The 19,328-nt window shown below is 29.6% G+C and overlaps 1 protein-coding gene and 1 pseudogene across 10 annotated transcripts in view; one reads left to right on the top strand and one right to left on the bottom strand.

Moving 5' to 3' along the window:
* Positions 1 to 4,034, top strand: part of LOC142319376 (uncharacterized) — a 226,504-nt gene extending 222,470 nt beyond the window's left edge. For 7 of the 10 annotated variants that reach the window (XM_075356599.1, XM_075356598.1, XM_075356597.1 and 4 more), the window contains one exon: positions 3,591 to 4,034. In XM_075356599.1, coding sequence (XP_075212714.1) covers positions 3,594 to 3,938 — 345 coding nt within the window. In that variant the 5' untranslated portion in view covers positions 3,591 to 3,593 and the 3' untranslated portion in view covers positions 3,939 to 4,034. Of the gene's footprint in view, positions 1 to 3,587 lie in introns of all 10 variants that reach the window. The other 3 variants (XM_075356594.1, XM_075356593.1, XM_075356590.1) reach the window with 1 other exon arrangement.
* Positions 4,035 to 11,402: 7,368 nt separating this feature from the next.
* On the bottom strand, positions 11,403 to 12,192 carry LOC142320301 (nascent polypeptide-associated complex subunit alpha pseudogene; annotated as a pseudogene).
* Between the last annotated feature and the right edge of the window lie 7,136 nt (positions 12,193 to 19,328).

The following is a 19,328-nucleotide window of genomic DNA, read 5'->3' as shown; positions in this document are numbered from 1 at the left end:
GCTCAACTTTGATCCTTCAATTACATATTACATTTCTCTTAATTTTCAGTGTTAAGTTTTTATTTAATACTATTACAACAACTCACTGTTATCTTAACTACACATTTTATAAACTACAGCTTCCGCTTTAAATATTAGCTCGTTTAAAAAGTAACCTTACATAAACTCAGGAAAAAGTTCTAAGTTTCAAATCCTAGTAAAGGCAGTTACTTTTATACAAATTTGAATACTTGATCGTGGATTCCAGTGTTCTTAATTAATCACAATGGATTTTAATTAATCACATACCAGGAATGGTCGACCTGAGACTATACAACACTTCATTTACATCATCCTCAGAAGTAATACCTTACAACGGTTCCAAAGGCTAACATAAAAAGAGTGAGGAAAAAAATTTGACATAGATAAATAAAAAAAATAAATAAAATATAAATTAAAAATAATGTAGAAAATTATATGTAGGAAGCAGTGTAAGTGTAACAGTGAGTGACAGCAAAACAACATCAGTCATCAACTGATGTTGCTTCTACACTCACTACATTTTTGTTCCTTTAATTGTTTACATAAAGTACAATATGATTGTTTCAGCATTCATTAATGACACTTACCTATAAAGGACATCAATCACCATAATCTCACTTTTGAAAATCTTCGACTAATGTTGTTACTGATTTGCTAATTTATATATATATATATAAGTGGTATGACTTAAATTATCATTATCTACTAAAAAATGTTAACAATATACTGGGAATTACATCCAGAATTTTTAACAGTTTAATACTGGTGATCTATGGGAACTGGTTCAACTACATGTTTCTGTTATTGGGATTTAACCTTGCTTCACAACCTTGAATTTCAAGGATGCTTCTCCCTAGATTTGAGATTCCAGTTCTGAAGAGTCTTCAGGTGGTAAGAGATGAGGTTTCCCATTTTACGCATCCCATAGTATTGTTTTAAATTGTGATAAGTAAATATATATATATATATATAATTATTTATCAAAAATATGATTAATTTTTTAATTATTGTTATTCATTTAGGCATTCATTTTTTAATTATTGTTATTGAATAATAGGCATCATTTTTATTGCGTTTATCCTGTTCGTGTACATCCTGTAATTTAATTTTCCCTCAATTACAGATTTTTGTGGTTACTTTACTTTATTTTTTTGAAGGAATCCCTTTATAATCCCTTACTGTTTCTGTTCATATCGTTTGTACAAATGCTTGAAAATATTTTTTTTTTGTGTTTAAATTCAGATATATTGTTTTAAGGTCCAGAAAGAAGGGATACTATTTATTTCTGTAAACTTTTGAGGGTATGTTGCTTTTAAGGAATAATAACCTTCCTGGTATTCGGTTACTTAAAAAAAATTCTTCCAAAAATAAACTAAAATTAAAATAAAACTGAACAAGGGGTAATTTTATAGTTTTAATGATTCTACAAATTTATTTTTATAAAACCTGTTATTTAAAGATTCTCTTTAGTTAAGACGTTTTTAAAAAATTGTCAAAATTTCCATGGTTACAATGAATAATTCAAAATGTATTAAAAAAACACTTAAAATTTAAACAGTAATCATTTGATAGGCCTATAAATTTTTTGAAAGTATTTTTAAATAACGTACATATTTTTAAATAATGGAGAACATAAGTCAAGAAGAATTAGAAAGATATAAATTAGCATTTGGATTCTTTGATAAGGAAGGTAAAGGTCAATTTTCAAAATCTGATTTAATGGATACCCTAACAAATACATTGGGTTTAAAATTAAAACCTGAAGATTTAGAAGATATATTACATGAGTTGAGTGCAAATGAACAAGGAGAGATAACACTTGATGGTTTCATTGAAGGATTGATACGTCAAAAGTCTAATAGACAAGAATTCAAACTAGGAGTGCTATTAAGTGGATTAAATACTGATAATGATGGTAACCTTGCCACTGAAGATTGGAAAAAGGTACAATAAAATGAATACCTACCAGTGTTAGTACTTGCTTTACTTATTTTTAAGCTGCTAAGCAAATACTGACACTTGAGGCATTTTTTGGCTACAATTTTTTAATGCTATAAAAAAAAAGAAAAAAAGTTTCAATGCTAAAAGTTATTATACTGTAGTAAATTTTTGATTGGATGAATTTAATGACCCCATGTCTTTGGTAGAACCAAATCAACAAAGGGGTTTAACCACTAATGTTGACTATTGTTTGTATTCTATTGCAATTTTGTTAATGTTTATACTTTTTTTTTTCTTTTTGTGATGCATATAATTAAAATTGTAATATATTGTGAAATTGTTCATAGAGATGGATTGTAATCTAACAACTGCAACAGAAAAAAGTTTGAATTAACCTTGCCATCTAACAAAATCATACAAGAATAATTTTGACTGTGTTCTTTTAGAAGAAAACAATTGTGGGTAAATCTTTTAAACAAAATTTTTATGATGTGTCTGAGTCATCAGCAGTTATTAAATGCATTCCATTTTTTATAATACATATTTGTCCTACAATAATGTGTTGACCTTGATCATTTTTTTAATTGCCAATATTACAAATGTAATGTGCACTGGTAACATTTGCATTGTTTTGTAATTGTTTTTTGTTTACTGAGAAGGAGAGGATTATTTTTAAGTTATTTGAAACGGCTAGAATAAATTACTCATTCAAAAAATCTTTAAATCTTTAATCGGAAAACATTCCGATTAAATGTAATCTTTAAATAAATGTAATCTTTAAATAAATCTACAATGTAATCTTTAAATAAAAAATTACTTGACATTCCGCAGGTTTGAAACACTATTTTGTGTTCTTGTTATTTTGTCACTGCTTGGCAATAATCACATTAAAAAGAAATAACTGTACCCTGTATTTAAATAGAAATAAAACTTAAGTAAATTACCTGTGAAAGAGCCAAACACTAATTTATAAAGAATTTAATATTGTATAATCTAATAATAACCTACACTTGGTATCTGAAGGTAGGTTTAACTCTTAAATGTTAAAAAAAAGAAAAGTGACCAAGAATAGTTATTTGTTAAAAACAAAAAATTTTACTCACAAATTCTACATAAAATAATGCATTACAGAATAAAACCATGCAGATTATATAAAAAAGATTCTTTCCTGTTTTATGTTTTATAAATAACTTTATAAGGGTTTTTTATTGAAAGCATTGAGGTAATATCGTATAACAAAATAATTATTTACTAGAATTAGCGAAGAACATTTATTGTATATTATATCATTTGACCTCTGTTTTTTCTGGTATTAAGTGGGAGGCTGATGACAGGCTCTTTGTGGTTAAGTATCTATTTTGAAGCTAACCTATTAGAAAACTTTTCTTTACATATTTTATAATTCAAAGGTAAGTATGTAAAAAATGATTAAAAATAACATTTAAAATCAGTCTATTTTTAAATCAATGTAAATAAATGTATATAAACTCGGAGTCAGGAAGCTTAGCTTTCTTCATAGATAAAAAAAATTGATTTGCACCTATTGTTTGTAGTTTTCACATAAGAAATAGAAAGGGAAAAAACAAGATTTAAATATTACTAATAAAAATAACCTTTCTTTTAAGCAGGCAATGAGTAAACTTGGAATTGAACTGACAGATTCGGAAATGAAAGTAGTAAGAAGGATCGGAGAGAGATTATCCGATGAATCTGATGATGATAATGAAGTAAGAAATGAAAAAGAAAATGAAGAATCAGAAGTAGATGATAATGATGAAGACCAGGATGAAGAAGAAGACGATGATGATGATGATGATGAGGAAGAAGAAGATGAAGAAGAAGAAGATGATGATGTACTTGTGGATGTAGATGATGATGAAGATGAAGAGGAAGATGAAGATGATGATGGTGAAGAAACTGAAATTGAGGAACCACAGGCAGAAGTCCAACCAACTGCTGAACACAGAAATGAGTGAAAAAATCTATATCGTTAACCCTAATTTTATTGTATTGTTTTTTAATTCCAAAAAAACATATTTTACATTTTTCTAAATAAATAAATCATAAACTGAAGAAAAACCAAACATTGTTAATTTATTAAATACCTAAATGTGTTCTAAGTGAAAAATGTTAAAAAACCTAATTCATTAAAATGTATAGTATAAATGGATTGGTTTAAATAATATTAATGTAGAAAAGATGTTTAAAAAACCCTTAATGTTATGTTGGCATTCCCAAATTCTAAATTATTAAATTTTGTAATTGTGATTGAATGAAACTTTTTAATTGCATCGTTTGAGATAACAATCATTAATCATTATTAAAATAGTGATTTTGTCTGATGACTTAATTGTTAAAAAATGTTTTTAAATAGTTTGAACACCTCTGACAGTTTTAGTTTAGTCAGAAAATATTTTCTGTAAGCATATTCTCATGTACTTATAAAGTGACCTGGTTTTAAAATTAAAATATTATATTTAATTCTTAGATAATTAGTTAAATATCAACATGCATACTAACAGTTAGTGTGTAAGTAGTCCAATAATGGTTGCCTGGCATTTTAAAAAAATTAATTTTCCTTACATGTTAGAAATTCAAAACGAGGTCTAATTTTTGGTTTGCATGTTGAAAAAATCAAACTTGGCTGTCAGTCATTTGTTGTATAATTCTTTTTTTACTCTAAAAACAATCTTATATCTCTGATGTAAAAAATTAATTTTTACATGAAATTTTCAGTAAATGTTATTTATTAAAGGAAGTTCTCCTTTCTGCTGAACCAAGTCACTTATATTATCTATATCATACAAAGAGCTCAGAAATAACAGAAAATAACATGCAGTATTTTACATATTATGCTAATAGAATCAGTATACTTTACCAAATAAATATGGCACTGGGAGATCTTGCAGATAGATGTTGGTTAAACTAGCAGAATGAACACATTTGGTATAAAATAACTATTTTGGAATGGGAATAATTTTCAGACGACCTAAGGTATGGTTGGAGGAGTTTTAAAATTTATAGAGAATTTGCATAAAATGTACATAGCTAGTCAGTAAAATATTGTTAGGCTGTACATGGCAGCTGTGTATTATTAACTTTTCTAATGTAGTTAATTTAATTTTATTCTGTTTATAATTAGCTTGGATTTCAGCTACCCCAGTGAAATGAGGTCTTAGTGAAATTTTTAGGATGTTAAGGGGCAGAATAATTTAATTTATTTATTACTTATGGTTTTTGTCCTGAAAGATTGAAAAAAATAAGCCCCAGAACCATATTTTGAGTAAGATATCTAGGGTAAAAATGAATAAATTGATGTAAAAAGCCCTATTTTTTATGTTTTATGTACAATAACTTTGTTAAATGGGTAATAAATACATAATGTAAACAAAACCTATAGAGAATTTAATCCTAAACAAAATGGTGTAGATAAGTTGAATAAAACAAAGAAAAATTAGAAAAATACAAACTTTATTTAAAAACAGTACATTAATATATTTTTCAGACTTTTTTAATGAAAACAAAAACCAAATTTTTTTTTGGTGATGTGAAAAATTTGTCAAAACAAAATTTACTGTTAAAAAGTTAAAAACTTGGAAATTATACAAAAATTGTAAAATTAAAATAAATAAAATTACTTAATAATTTTTTTGTTAGGTCAAAAAAGAATTATTATTTTGAAGAAGAATTATTATTTCAAAGTTAGCAATAAAATAAGAGCTGATCAATGCACAAAACCACTGTATTAATGTTTAAATCATTCTGTAAGGTACATTAAGTGTATTGGGTACTATGAACTGTGCTGTCCTTTTTCTGTGATTCACAGAAGGTTTTCTGTGAATTTTAGTTAGAATGCTTTGTCATTGAAATAATGCCATGCTTATTTACAGCAGATGAATATACTGATATGGTATTCATTTTGCGTGTGTGTAATGATAATGCTTCAGCTGCTACAGTTGAATATGAAATTGATTTTTCAATAGCAGCATTCCAGATCCAAAAACAATTAGCACGACTTATTGCAATCTTTGGGAAATGGGTTCAATAACTAGTATTCGTTCCAGCTATGATCGATCTGTCCAGTACGACGCTATTATTGATCAAATTATTATCGATGCAGTTCAGCGCAGTCCAGGTGTCAGTGCACAATGTCTTTCTAGGTGGATCGGAGTTTTGCATTCGATAGTCTGGATGACATGTAAACAAAACAAGTTTTACATTTATAATAAACAGCCAGTTCAACATCTACACCCAGCGGACGGTCCACTTTGCTTAGAGTTCTGTAATAGTAGAATACAAATCAACAACTCTACAAGTAGTATGTTTTGTTTACCGATGATGCAAATTTCACTTGGGATGGCGTCAACAACTTACGCAATGAGCATACGTGGGAAGAATGAAATGTTACAAAATTTTACCTAATTTTCAACACCGATTTAGCGTTAATGTATGGTGCAGTCTTCTTCACAATCAGCGGTTTGGATCGGGTGTTCATATGATGAGGTCTACTTGCACTTTCTTCAAGAAAAATTGCCGCAGCTGCTTGAAGATGTTTCTCTAGCGCAGAGATGAAAAGTATACTTCCAGCACCATGCTGTGCCTCCTCACTTCTCTTGTGCCATTCCAGTCGCTTAAATCATAATTTCCCTGGGAATTGGAACAGTCGTGGTGGTCCACATTACTGGTCACCAAGATCACCTGATATAACACCTTTAGATTTTTGCATCTGGGGATGGATGAAAAATATTATTTACAAAACAAAAATACATTCTCATGAGGAAATAATTATCTGCATTATGGATGCGGCTGAGCAACTTAAGGTCAGCCCTGAACAACTAAAAAGAGCAGCAAAAGCGTGCCAAGAAATGTGTTGAAAATGGTGGGCTACTTTTTGAACATTTATTATAAACTGGTAAATTCACTTTCCTAAATAAAGTTACTGTTCCTAAATAAAATTCAAACTTTTCTTTGTTATATTACACTTAACTTATCTTACACAAATTTGTTGTGAATTAAATTCTCTACAAGTTTTATTTAAAAGTTTTATGTGTTTATTAGTCATTTTTTCGTCAGATGTTTTTTTCGTGTTTTTTTCATGTTTTTTTCGTCAGACGTAAAAAACAGGGCTTTTTTACCCCAATTTATTGGTTTTTACCCCAGAATTCCCAAAAAGTACTGCAGATACAGTTCGAGGACTTATTTTATTTGATCTTTTAGGTCAAAAACCGTAAGAAATAACTAATTCTGCCCCTTAATTAATGTGCTAAAAATTTCAGTATGACCTCATTTCACCAGGGTAGCTGAAATCCGAGTGAAATCTTTTACTAGCCGTAATTCGAAAACAAAGCATTTTAGGACATATTAATAAAATTTTATCTTGACTATATGTATATATATATATATATATAATGTTCTTGATGCCTTGTGCTGTGTATTCATATGGACACAAATTTTTTTATAAACTAATATATCCAAATGTAATTGAAACAAAACTATGGTTTATAAAAACTTTCATTTTTCATGCAAAAAAAAATTTGACTTTTAAACTCAGTAAGTGAAATTTTAATGTTTTTAATTGATATTTGTATGGTGGATGTTCATTTTTTTATAATGTAATATGTAATAGTTTATTCTGCTGTATGTCATGATCATTTATGCTTTTAATATGTGTAGGCGAATGTGACTGATTAACCAATACGTAGTACTCAGTGCAGTTGCAGAAGTTTAATTTCAATTCCTAGATTGATGTATTTGTTGTGGGATGTTAAACAACCATTAGTATTTTCATTTTGTTGTTTAATAAGTAATACAGAAACCTATTTTTCTGAAAATATTGACAAATTCTGTGTGATTGTTAGTTGATTTACATTAATGTTACATATTTTTTATTATGAAGTGTATCTTTGTGATCTCTATTTTATGTAACAGATGTGGGTTGTGAAATGTGGGTATGAAGCCAACAATATGTACTATTTTTGGGTAGTTGAGCTATTCATTTCAGTTAGTGAAAATGGGTGTGTGTAATAAGCAATTTATTATGTGGGAAAATTGTATGTTGATGCACATCTAATTATCACATATGCAGAATTAGATGACTTGGGAATTACTATGCAAGTTGCAGTGGATTTCCTGTATAATTATTTGTTTCTATCCTATCTGATTGTAGTCTACTTTGGTAATGCTGTAGTTAGTTGATTGCTTTTCTTAGTGTGGAGAACAGTTATCTAAGTGCAATTTGTTGATGAAATATGAGGAATCCCAATTCTTTGTATTTCCTGTGTATAAAACTGTAATGTTAGCATAGATGTGCCAATATACTATTTATCAGTGTGTTTTCTATGTGGAAGTTATAAATATTTTCAGTGTCTAGAAATATCTTAGTCAGGAGGCTAGAAACAGGTGAACTCAAAGGTAGGACTGTATGAATAGAATATTTAGTTTTATGAAAATATGTAGTTTTAGTACATGACAATATTGATATTAATTTAAAAATGCAAATTTTTGTGATGTAAAACCGAACCAATTTTTGCAATATAAAGGTTTAAAATATTATTTCAAAATGTTTTTAGTTGACTTTAAGATTATCCACAGTGACTGGTGCTGCTGTTCTCAAACTGATATCAGATACTGCTGGGAGTTTTCTTAATTAGATAAAACATATATTTAGAACGTGGTTAAAACATGTTTTATATTTGAATTGAATGTGTTAATTTAGTACACTGTTGTGAGTTTATGAATTTTATAATACATAACAACCACACACAAAGAAGAACCACATCTTAACACACTTGAACATTATGAAATGTATAAACATACAAAAACACTACAAGATGGATAAACAGAACTATTCAAATTCAATGCACTTTTCGACCATACCCTAAATATGTGGCTACCCACTTAAAGTAACTTCCATTAATAACTTAAATATCAGAACAGCATCAGTCACTGAGCATGATTCTAAAGTTGACAGAAAACTATCTAAGTTGATAGAATTGAAGTAAGTTATTTAAAAACATGTAATTAAAAACTTTGATTTGTCTTATGACTGTAACTCTATCTTAGTTTTCCTTAATCCTTTATTTACTCTTTCTAGGATTAATGTCAGTCATGAAATATGGCACTAAGTTGTGGTGCTTGGAAATTTTGATATCTGTAAAGGGATCTGCTGCTTTGTTGTTGTGTGGTTAATGGTGGTTATAGATTTTATGTTTTATTTATGAACGGAGTTGCTTTATGCTTTATAGCAATATGAAATAATTGACCGGGGCTGATCGTGGGAGACTAGGTGCATACAAGCTTCATACTCCCAGCATAATTCCCCTTCAGTCTGTCCACTGAAGTCCTTTCGGTGCTAGCGCCTTTCAGTGTAACAGCGATATGCCTTCCGGAGTCCTAGTGTTTGGAGGAAGCAATGCGCTCCCTTCTCCAGAGGGTCACATATGATTACCGAAGTAAAATTGTTAGGTGAAGTTAGGGGACTTTCCATTTTTTATCTAAGGAAAGATAAAAAGCTAAACTAGCAACTTTGGTGCCTATTGAACAAAGCAGGCCATTATATCATAAAATGTAAACTAATATAATATGTTGATAGCTTCTTTGTAGGGTAGATTGGTTTGTCAAACAATTAAATTGCAAAATTAAGTGGTGTATTGTGTTCATTCTTAATTTAGTTAATTCATTGAATAAATTAAAAAAAAAAAAATATGACTGATTTAAAAAAAAATTAATACTGTAACTATGAAGATTCACATATCAATGAAGTCCATGTTGTAGATTAAATTTTTTTGGAGTTAGTCATCTTACTGTTGTGTTGATCTCTATCTACACTAGTTGTCTGACCAAAAAATAAGCACTATACCTCTGGTTATTTGTTTTATTATTTAAATTTTCATATTCCTCGGCACTTTTAACTTTCCCTATCAATAACAAACTAAATAAATCTTCATACTTAAAATACAGCCAGTCAAACTACTTTGTTTCTTGTAAAATTCTGTCATAAAATTCCTTTCCAGTTTATCTTAAGTGATACACTTTGTGCTTTTTAACATTCTCTTTACACCACATTTCAAAAGCCTCTATTCTTTTTTCTTCAAAGATAATCATATCTTCTGCATTCATAAATCTATATTTGGTACTAGCAGATTTCTTTTCTAAAAAAGAACAAATTTTGTGTTTGTAATTTTCAGATACTGACTATTTATTAATTAGCTCCTTCAAAACAATTACCTTTCTGAAAACATTCCTTTGATTCTATTCATCACAATCCAGGGGCATGCTTGCTCTATTGTACACGTTCGGCTCCCAATCCTTTGGCTAGGGGCAAAATAATAAAATACCAGTTCCTGTATGAAATTGAAGGGGAAACCACCTAACCTGTAGGCCAGCATGCAAACCACTACAACTACAGTTTAAAAAACATAACCCTTAGGCACAAATGTTGTGGAGCAATTTTATTTTTAGCAGCATTTTGTTGTGTTAGTAATTAATTATATTCTTTATGATATAGACAGCTTTATTTTTAACATTTAACTGTGGGATCTCAGATGTGTAATATATACAGTTTTTAATAAAATATATCGTAATAAAATCACATAATATACTCGTATTATGAAACAATATAACTTAAGAGAGTTCATACAACAATGCCAACATTTGGAGGGAAGAGAATCGCTGTGTTAACTTCTATAACCATAAAAAAATTAACCAAAATACTAATAAATATAGGAATCTAGGAGAATACAAAATAAATTTTAATGATTGAACTAAATTTGGCAAATAATCACTATCGCATTTGGTATAAGTATTATCGCCCACAAATACAAAAACCACAAAATTAGTATCATACAAAACAAAATCAAACTTTACAAACCATTTCATACAGATTTTTATGTTTATATATATACAGAAAGTTATGAACAAGCAAATTTAACAGGTAGTTCAAAAAAGTTGCATTCTAAACATAACTCGTCAACATGAAACTAATATTACTAATAAACAATTTGAAAAGCACTGTACAGGTTAAATATATCATACATCACTGCATAAATGAGTCTTTAACATTAATTAGAAGTAAGTTTTAAAAAGATTACAATCTCCTATACTATTCACAATGCATTTAAAACCTAGTTTTAAAATATGAAAAACAACTTCCATAGTCAAGTGAGTTTTTATTTAAAAATAATTTTCTATTAATTTTATCTTCATACCAGTTCTCTAATTTATTAATATAATGTGAATTAAAAACATTAGCAGATTACAAGTTAAATTTCAGCCGATAACCTATGAATTAAAACTACTGTACTCATTTTTAAATATAATTATAATTATTATTGTTATTCTATTAATACCGTAATTATGGAGAACACTTAACCATACTAAGTAGGTCACATTAAATTATCTGTGATGCATGTAAACAATATTAATAAAACAGTGACACAATGAAGCATTAAAAAAAATTTATTAACAAATAATGTAAACAACAATTTCTTTTGGATATAAAGTAAAGTAAGTATAAAATAACGATTAAAAAAGGAAAATCATTTCGGTCCGTGTTAAATTTAAATTATTACATAGTTAACTCCATAATGGCGTTAACAATATCATTGTTATTATTTTTTAGTGCTTTAATAGCTTTTTTCTTACTAACACCTGATTGCGACATTACCAATTCAACGTCTTTTGGGTCAATAGACTCATCAATTTCAATTTCTCCATTATCGTCACCTTCATCACTGTCTCCTTGATCCTGTTTCGAAATTTTCTTTCCTTGATTTGAATTTTGCTCAAACGACGAATCATTTGTTTTGAATTTCTCAGCGGCGGCAAGTTGAGCTTGTTGACATAAATCTTCCACTTTAATTTCACCGATTACGATGTAAGTATCAGAAATTGGATTTTTGAAAACACTAGGCTTATTTACAACAAATAATATATTATGAGATTTACGCAGTGTTACACGCGTAATACCGGGCAGTAATTTTAGTCCTAGTTTTGTAACGATATCACGAGCCTTCTTCTCAGCACGCGACAGTTTCGTTTTGCTAGCGTTCGACGGTGCACCGACGGACGGTAAACTGTAAACTTCAGAAGTAGATGTGCCAATCTGTTCCAGTTCAGGAATTGTATCTTCATCTGACGATGAAGAGTGGGATGAATTATTGCTAGTGATATCTTTAATTTCGGGCATGGCTGTAGTAATAAATAAACTGCACTCAACTTACAAATACTCACCGTTTCGAAAACGCAAATGTGCTCTACAGGCAGCCAAAGTTACGCCACAGCCTTCTAAGTACTGATATATCTGATCTTTCATTTCTTGAATGAAAGAATCATTTTTTCTAAGAAAAAATGCGTAATTGGAATAATAAATACTGTTGATATTAATTCTAGGAGTAAATAAAATGCGATATATTATTTATTTATTTTAACAAAACAATCACTATCTATCTGCATGTATTATGGATGATCATCCGTTTGAGTGGTGTACAGTATATATAACTTACTGATTCGTTAGGTTCATCAATTTGCCGTTAATCGACATTGAGTTAACACTGCTTAAACATAACAATCGCCAATTGAAGGATTTTTGTTTTTAAACATCCCAACATACTCACACACATGTGTCATATAATTATTTTTTGTATCAGTTACTTGCCTTGTTTTAGCATCAGACTCACTTTATAAGACTTCTTTTAAAATTGGTCAGAAAAGCCTCACAATTTCTTTGATGTGCCTTTTTATAATCTGTGATTACCTCTGAGTCCAACAAATTTTTCATACTGATGTGTAAAATTTATTCTATTCAACTTTCCCTGACAACATAAAATCATAATTCAGCTTATATATTAATTCTTTCTACTTTATTCTTTTTAATATTTCCGGAGTCAGATTCAGTTTGTAAGATAGTTTTCTTTGATACCTTCTTTCTGCGCTATTAGGCAATTTTCCTCTTATTACACGGTCAATCGAATATTCCTGCCATATATTAGCTCTTTCTACCAAAGGTTTTCCATCTTACCTTTTATACTAATATGCTTTGATGATATTTACTGTTAACTGTCTATCCCACCCTACTCACTTATTTTACACTGATACTTCAATTTCATTCTGATGTGAATGTTATTTGTTTTGTATATTCATTTGAGTGTGTATTCTTATACACTTTGTTGAGTGTATACCTGAGTTCGGCAGTACACAGACAAAATGAAGTTCATTAGTATTTCTTTTACGCTTCTCAGAAATTAATTTGATTTATGGACAATGGTTCAAGACCAAGAAACTGGTAATATGTTTCGTCTAAGACAAAGTTGTTTTATATGTGCAAAGAAATTACTCTTCAGGCCATGAGATGATGCTGGCATTAAGAAGAAGAGAAATGGAGATATTATAAATTAGGACTGCAGTTTATAGACTAAGGAAACTATATTTTATTATAAACTATGAAACTAGAGGAGAAGAATATCTTACTTTTCAACTTGTGATTCACGGCTTTAAAATAAGATTTCAAAAGTAATTATGTCTGTTCGTGGAGTTAGGACTATGCAACAATTTGTTTTTGTGTATAAAAAGTACTTGTGAGACAGGAATAAATATATGAAAAAGGTTTATGTAGATTTGTTAGAACTATTCCTTGTTAGGAAGACCACGACTGACAGTAGCAGTAGACAAAAAATTCTATTGTAAAAATAGAATTCATATTTTGTTAAAAAAATGAGTTTTTGGAGGAATTTGCCAAGGAAATCTTACTGCTTCCTCACTGTGTTCGAGAGGAAACTATATGCATTTTTAAATAATATATTCAGATTTGCGACTACCTGATTAATGGAAAGTATGCTACTGTTTATAGATGAAGATGAAGGGGGTACATTTGCAGTTAAATCATTTACTGTACTTTGTAAATCTAAACACAAGTAACCTGAGGAATCCATTTGGGAAAAGGTAAAATTTAAGAAAAAACCTCTTAGGGACTTATAGGTACATGTTGGTTATAAATCTAAATGAATTTATCATGATCATTTAAGATCAAAGACTTTTAGGTCATAGGAATTTAACATTGAACAGTCATGACCAATCTCCAAAAATTCTTGAAGAGACATTTTATAAAGGCCCACAGAATGACTGTTATTTAATTTTCCAGTATTTGTTTTTCTATACTGGATAACGTTTTTCATATACTGTTTAAATGTTTCAAATTATATTTAAAAAATGGAGGTAAAAGGTATTTGCAATCTAGTGTTTTTTTTATTCTATCATGTCTCAGAAAGTTGCAAAAAAACTGACTACTTATAGGTAACTAACTTACCTACTTAAGACTTCATCTCTTGATCTAAGAAAAAATGCATAATTGGAATAATAAATACTGTTGATATTAATTCTAGGAGTAAATAAAATGCGATATATTATTTATTTATTTTAACAAAACAATCAGACATAAAGGTTAATCGACTAACTGGTTGGCTACTTATAGATAACCACTTATAGGTAAATTATCTATGAAGTATGATCATTGATATATAAATAAATAATGTAAACAGCAATTTCTTTTGGATATAAAGTAAAGTAAGTAAAAAATAAGATTAAAAAAGGAAAATCATTTCGGTCCGTGTTAAATTTAAATTATTACCTAGTTAACTCCATAATGGCGTTAACAATATCATTATTATTTTTTAGTGCTTTAATAGCTTTGATAGATATATAATAGATATATATATATTTAGTGCTTTAATAGATATATAAATAATGCTTGATATGATTGGGGAGAGCAAACCCTCATACCTTCAGTTAAATAACACAACCCACATAGGTTTTGAATTAATGAGAAAGTTACCGCTAATTTAGAAATATTTATTTGATACTAAATGTAAATTCATATTAAATAATTCTGCTTACATTAAACTGCCAGACATTAGTCCATTAAAAAGTTTCTGTTTTTGATACTTATTTTCTTTCATTCGAAACTTAATTTTCATAAGATGTTTTTCAAATGGAACTGCTATTATTAAAGAGTTAACTTTCACATTAGAAAATTAATGGTATTTCTACAAATAGCAATGCCTTTTGTTGCTAATAGTAATAAATATTCAGTTGAATACACCTTTCTTTGTAAACAAGTTTACACAAATGCTGTTAATTGCACAAATTACACAAGTTTACACAAATGCTCTGTCATTTATTTCTTGTTTCTGATTAAAAAACCAAATTATTGATTTCTCTTTTAAGTATTTGAAACTAACTCACTTAATTGAGAAAAAAAGTTAAAGGCTAAAAGGGTAGGAAAATTAATCTGTTAGAAATAATCTATCAATCATGGTACAAGGATTCTTGAATATGACAATAGTAATGCTCATAATAAATATCTTGAAATGGATCTTTTCTATGCATCGAAACAATTTTTCGATTATTAAAAAGTAAATGAATGAGTACAGTTGAAATTCTTTTAACTTTTAAGCTACCTACAATAAAACTGAAGAACCTTAACAGTCCAAAAACCAAATACGAATCAGTGAGAATGAGAGCATTTGCTATTCATAACATAATTTAAGGCAGTGAAATCTGATTTCAAGGGTTTGATTTATGGTCAGTCCTGATTGGGGTGTCAATTTTAAGAACATGAGCATCCTGTACAAAGGCATGTGCGAGGCTATTATGCTATGTGCTCTGCCTGTTTGGACGGGCAGGCTAAAATTTCAAAGTTACCGGAATATTTTACTGAGGGCCCAACAACTTATGTTGCTGATGGTAAGCAACATAAGTCGTTACCAAATTAGGTGGTTACTGAACTATTTCATGAGAGGCGATCTTGGTGATTGCGTGGGTGAAACTAATCGATATTCTTCAGGCAGAAAGGCAGGAACATTATGCTGCTAGGAAATTGAGTGTGTTGACTCCAAAAAGATTCAGGAACTCGAGCAGCATGGATTTGATTTATGCCAAACTAGATGGGATGAGGCAGAAGACGGTGGTATACACATGATCTCTTCCCAGATATTAAGTGCTTGAGGGGCGCCTCCTGGATTTCCCCAAACGTGTATGTCACACAGTTTCTTTCGGGACACAGTGACACTTGTTATGGAACTTATTAAAAAAGGGGGTAGAACCAGACTTAAGAATTTAAAACATTTTTTGAACTTTTTGTAATTTCTTATACTTGATTTGTTTTTCAAATTGTGGATGTTAAAAAAAATTAATATTGAGGTAGCTGTCGAGGAAGAGGATGAAATGGGACCCATTCGTTTTACTAAATTTTTTTTTAGCTGTTATATCTTTATACAGTTATAATTCTACAATATAGGATACAGGCATCATTTGGTCAAGGGGTTCAACTGGGACCAAACATATTTTACTAAGATTATTGATTTTTTTCTCACATATTATTTTAATGCTGAATGATTTGCAAGGTAAAAAGTCATTTGAACAAATAGCTGAAATCATACCCAAATTTTTTAGTGAACATTTTTTTCACAATTGATGATCAAATCTGCTAATTTCCTGGACAGCTGAACCAATAAAAACACTATTTTCATTATTACTAATAATAACTATAGTAATAATTATAATTATTAATAACTTGTATTTAATAATAAAATGTACAATATTTATTTCTATTTAATTATTAATGTCATGATAAATATTGTTTAGTTTTGCTTTAAAAAAAACCAGAGTAATAATGTTTTTTTAATAATATTTTTTTATGGCCTTCTGTTACCCCTTTCAGTCATTTGCCTCATCCATGAAGATACCTAATCTACCTACAAAAGGGAATAGAGTTAGTTCCATACTGTAATCCAAAATGTAAGCCCAAAATAAAATAAAAAATTGATTTTGGGTTAGTTGGAAACTTTTGTTTCAGTCGATTTCAATCAAAAGGGGAGAAGCAGAACTAGGTGTTACAACAGTCCTGAATCCAAAATTTCAACATTCTACGGATAATCATTTTTGAGTTAAGCGAGATACATGCGTAAATTCGTACGTACGTACAGACGTCACGCCGAAACTAGTAAAAATGGATTCATGGATGGTCAAAATGGATATTTCCGTTGAAACTTGAGAACCGACATTTTTCAGGATTATTTCGTACAAGGAAGTAAAAACAACTTAACCACCAAACACAATAAGAAAAAACCTAAAAAAAAAAATACTAACACCAAAGCCGACTTTCGTGGGAAACCGCTTCATCAGTTGGTACATAATTCCTACAATTACATCTACAAAAACGAAAGAGAAATAAACATTTTGAAAACATAAACCCAACAACCACAAAATTGTAGCAACACAACTTCACTGCCATATTGGAATGATATAAATTTACATCAAATTTACAGTTTTGGTATTAGTTTCTTCTTTTTTTAGCTTTTTCTCTTATTGTGTTTGGTGGCTAAGTTGTTTTAGGCAGATTTCATAAGAAAGCTACCTATTTTAATGGGTACCATGATTAGACTTCCGAAACATTTTCGCGTTTCACATCCCCCAGACCCCAAAACCACCGTCAGCAGCTCAAAAGTTTATATATACATTTATTATATATTGATTTATTAATGATTATTGGACACACACACACACACATATATATATATATATATATAAAACTTTGCAGCAGTCACTTTCAAATTGTTCCTTAAAAATAACACGTCCCAAAATCTTGTTCAAGTTCGTTAACGGCCAAAATCGGACCATTGGGGTGGAAACCTGAGGGGGGGGGGGCTTTTTCGAAAAAAAAAACAAAATATTTCTATAACTTTCTTGTTTAGTTAAAATATCGAATTGTTTATAGGTGTTACTATTATCTGGATAAGAGCCTAAAACTTATCTAAGTAAAGTTTTTTGATATTACCAACTATTAGCTCAGGGGGTGGAAAAAATGGGGTTTTGAAGACAATAAAAAATCATACCTCACTTAATAGACAAAGTACCAAATCGGTTTATAGTGGTCATTAGTCCTCTAAACATTCCCTAAAACCTTAGTCTGACACAATTTTTGATGTGACCAACCCTTACGGCAAGGGATGACAAAAATGTTACTGGAATTTTAAGAAGATAGGGCTTGTCGTATGCTAAACATGTGAAACTTTATTTTACGTGCAACGATTATCGTATTGAGTAAATTAAAAATTTTTCTTAACATTTAGGTGTTTTTTTTTATCTCCTACTTAGCACCGGTGAAATCTGCCTCCGCGTTCTGGGGAGCCGAAAGGGATTTTTTATTTCCTTGTACGAAGTAAAGGAAGTATTGTAATCGCGAAAAATTTCGGTTTTCAGATTTCAACGAAAATATCCATTTTGACTAATTTCGGTATGACGTCTTACGTACGAATGTACGCATATATCTAGCATAACGGAAAAACGATTAGCCGCAGAATGTTGAAATTTTGTATTTAGGACTTTTTAACACCTAATTGTGCACCTTCCCTTTTAATTGCAATCGACTGGGCCAAAAAGCCCAAAATCCAAAGAATTTGGATTTGGACTTTTTCTTAACTGCAGTAATAAGCCCTCGCTGAGAGCTTTTCAAGATATATCATAAGTAGTGCTTATTTTCATTGGTTCTAGAGTTATAGTCTAATTGAATTTTAATTAATGAAATATTTGGATCTTACTAGGGGAAAGCTCGTTGGTTCAAATTCGACTTCATATAAATATCTTTAAATTTAAAAAAAAATCTAAATGTATTGATTTATTAATGATTATTAACCTTTGATTATAAAAAAAAATTAACAATAAATAATATTTCAATAATAATACAAAAAAAAAAAAAGAAAAAAATCAAAGTTATTAGTGAAATAAAATGTTTCACTTTTATCAGAGGTTAATAATTATTAATAAATCAATATATTTAAATTAAAAAAAAAGTTAAAAAAAAAAATTTTATATGATGTCGGATTCAAACCGATGTGTGCATAATTACGGATCCGACATGTTTTCACTTCATCACATATACTTGAGCGACGTGAAACAAAATTAATATATAAAATGCTAAGGAAATTTTTAGGGCTATTTTTCTTGATTATAACTAATTATTGCGTGTTAGTATTTTGTGATGAAGCCATGTAAACAGTGTACTATTCATACATGCAATGTGGTTCCAATCGGTGTCTTGAAGCCTAAAACTCAGAGTTTTAGCGTCTATGGTGGTGTCGGCCATATTGTATGTGCCGCCGGTATGGTGAGAGACCTTCAGGATAAGGAGAAATGCCCAGAGGCTGAACAGCGTATATAGGAATTTGGCAATTAGGGTGGCCCAACTATACAGGATAGTCTTCCTGGATGCTTCACTAGTGATGATGGGAATGCCACTGTTGGACTCATGGCCAAGGAAAGAAGGGAAAGAACCACAGAAGCCAAAGAGGAGGTGAGGAGCTGCATTTTTACTG

The sequence above is a fragment of the Lycorma delicatula genome, chromosome 2 (genome assembly GCF_047948215.1).
Source record: "Lycorma delicatula isolate Av1 chromosome 2, ASM4794821v1, whole genome shotgun sequence".
Classification (NCBI taxonomy): Eukaryota; Metazoa; Arthropoda; class Insecta; order Hemiptera; family Fulgoridae; genus Lycorma; species Lycorma delicatula.
The sequence above is the reverse complement of the archived record's forward strand: the minus strand, read 5'-3'. Positions and strand labels throughout refer to the sequence as shown.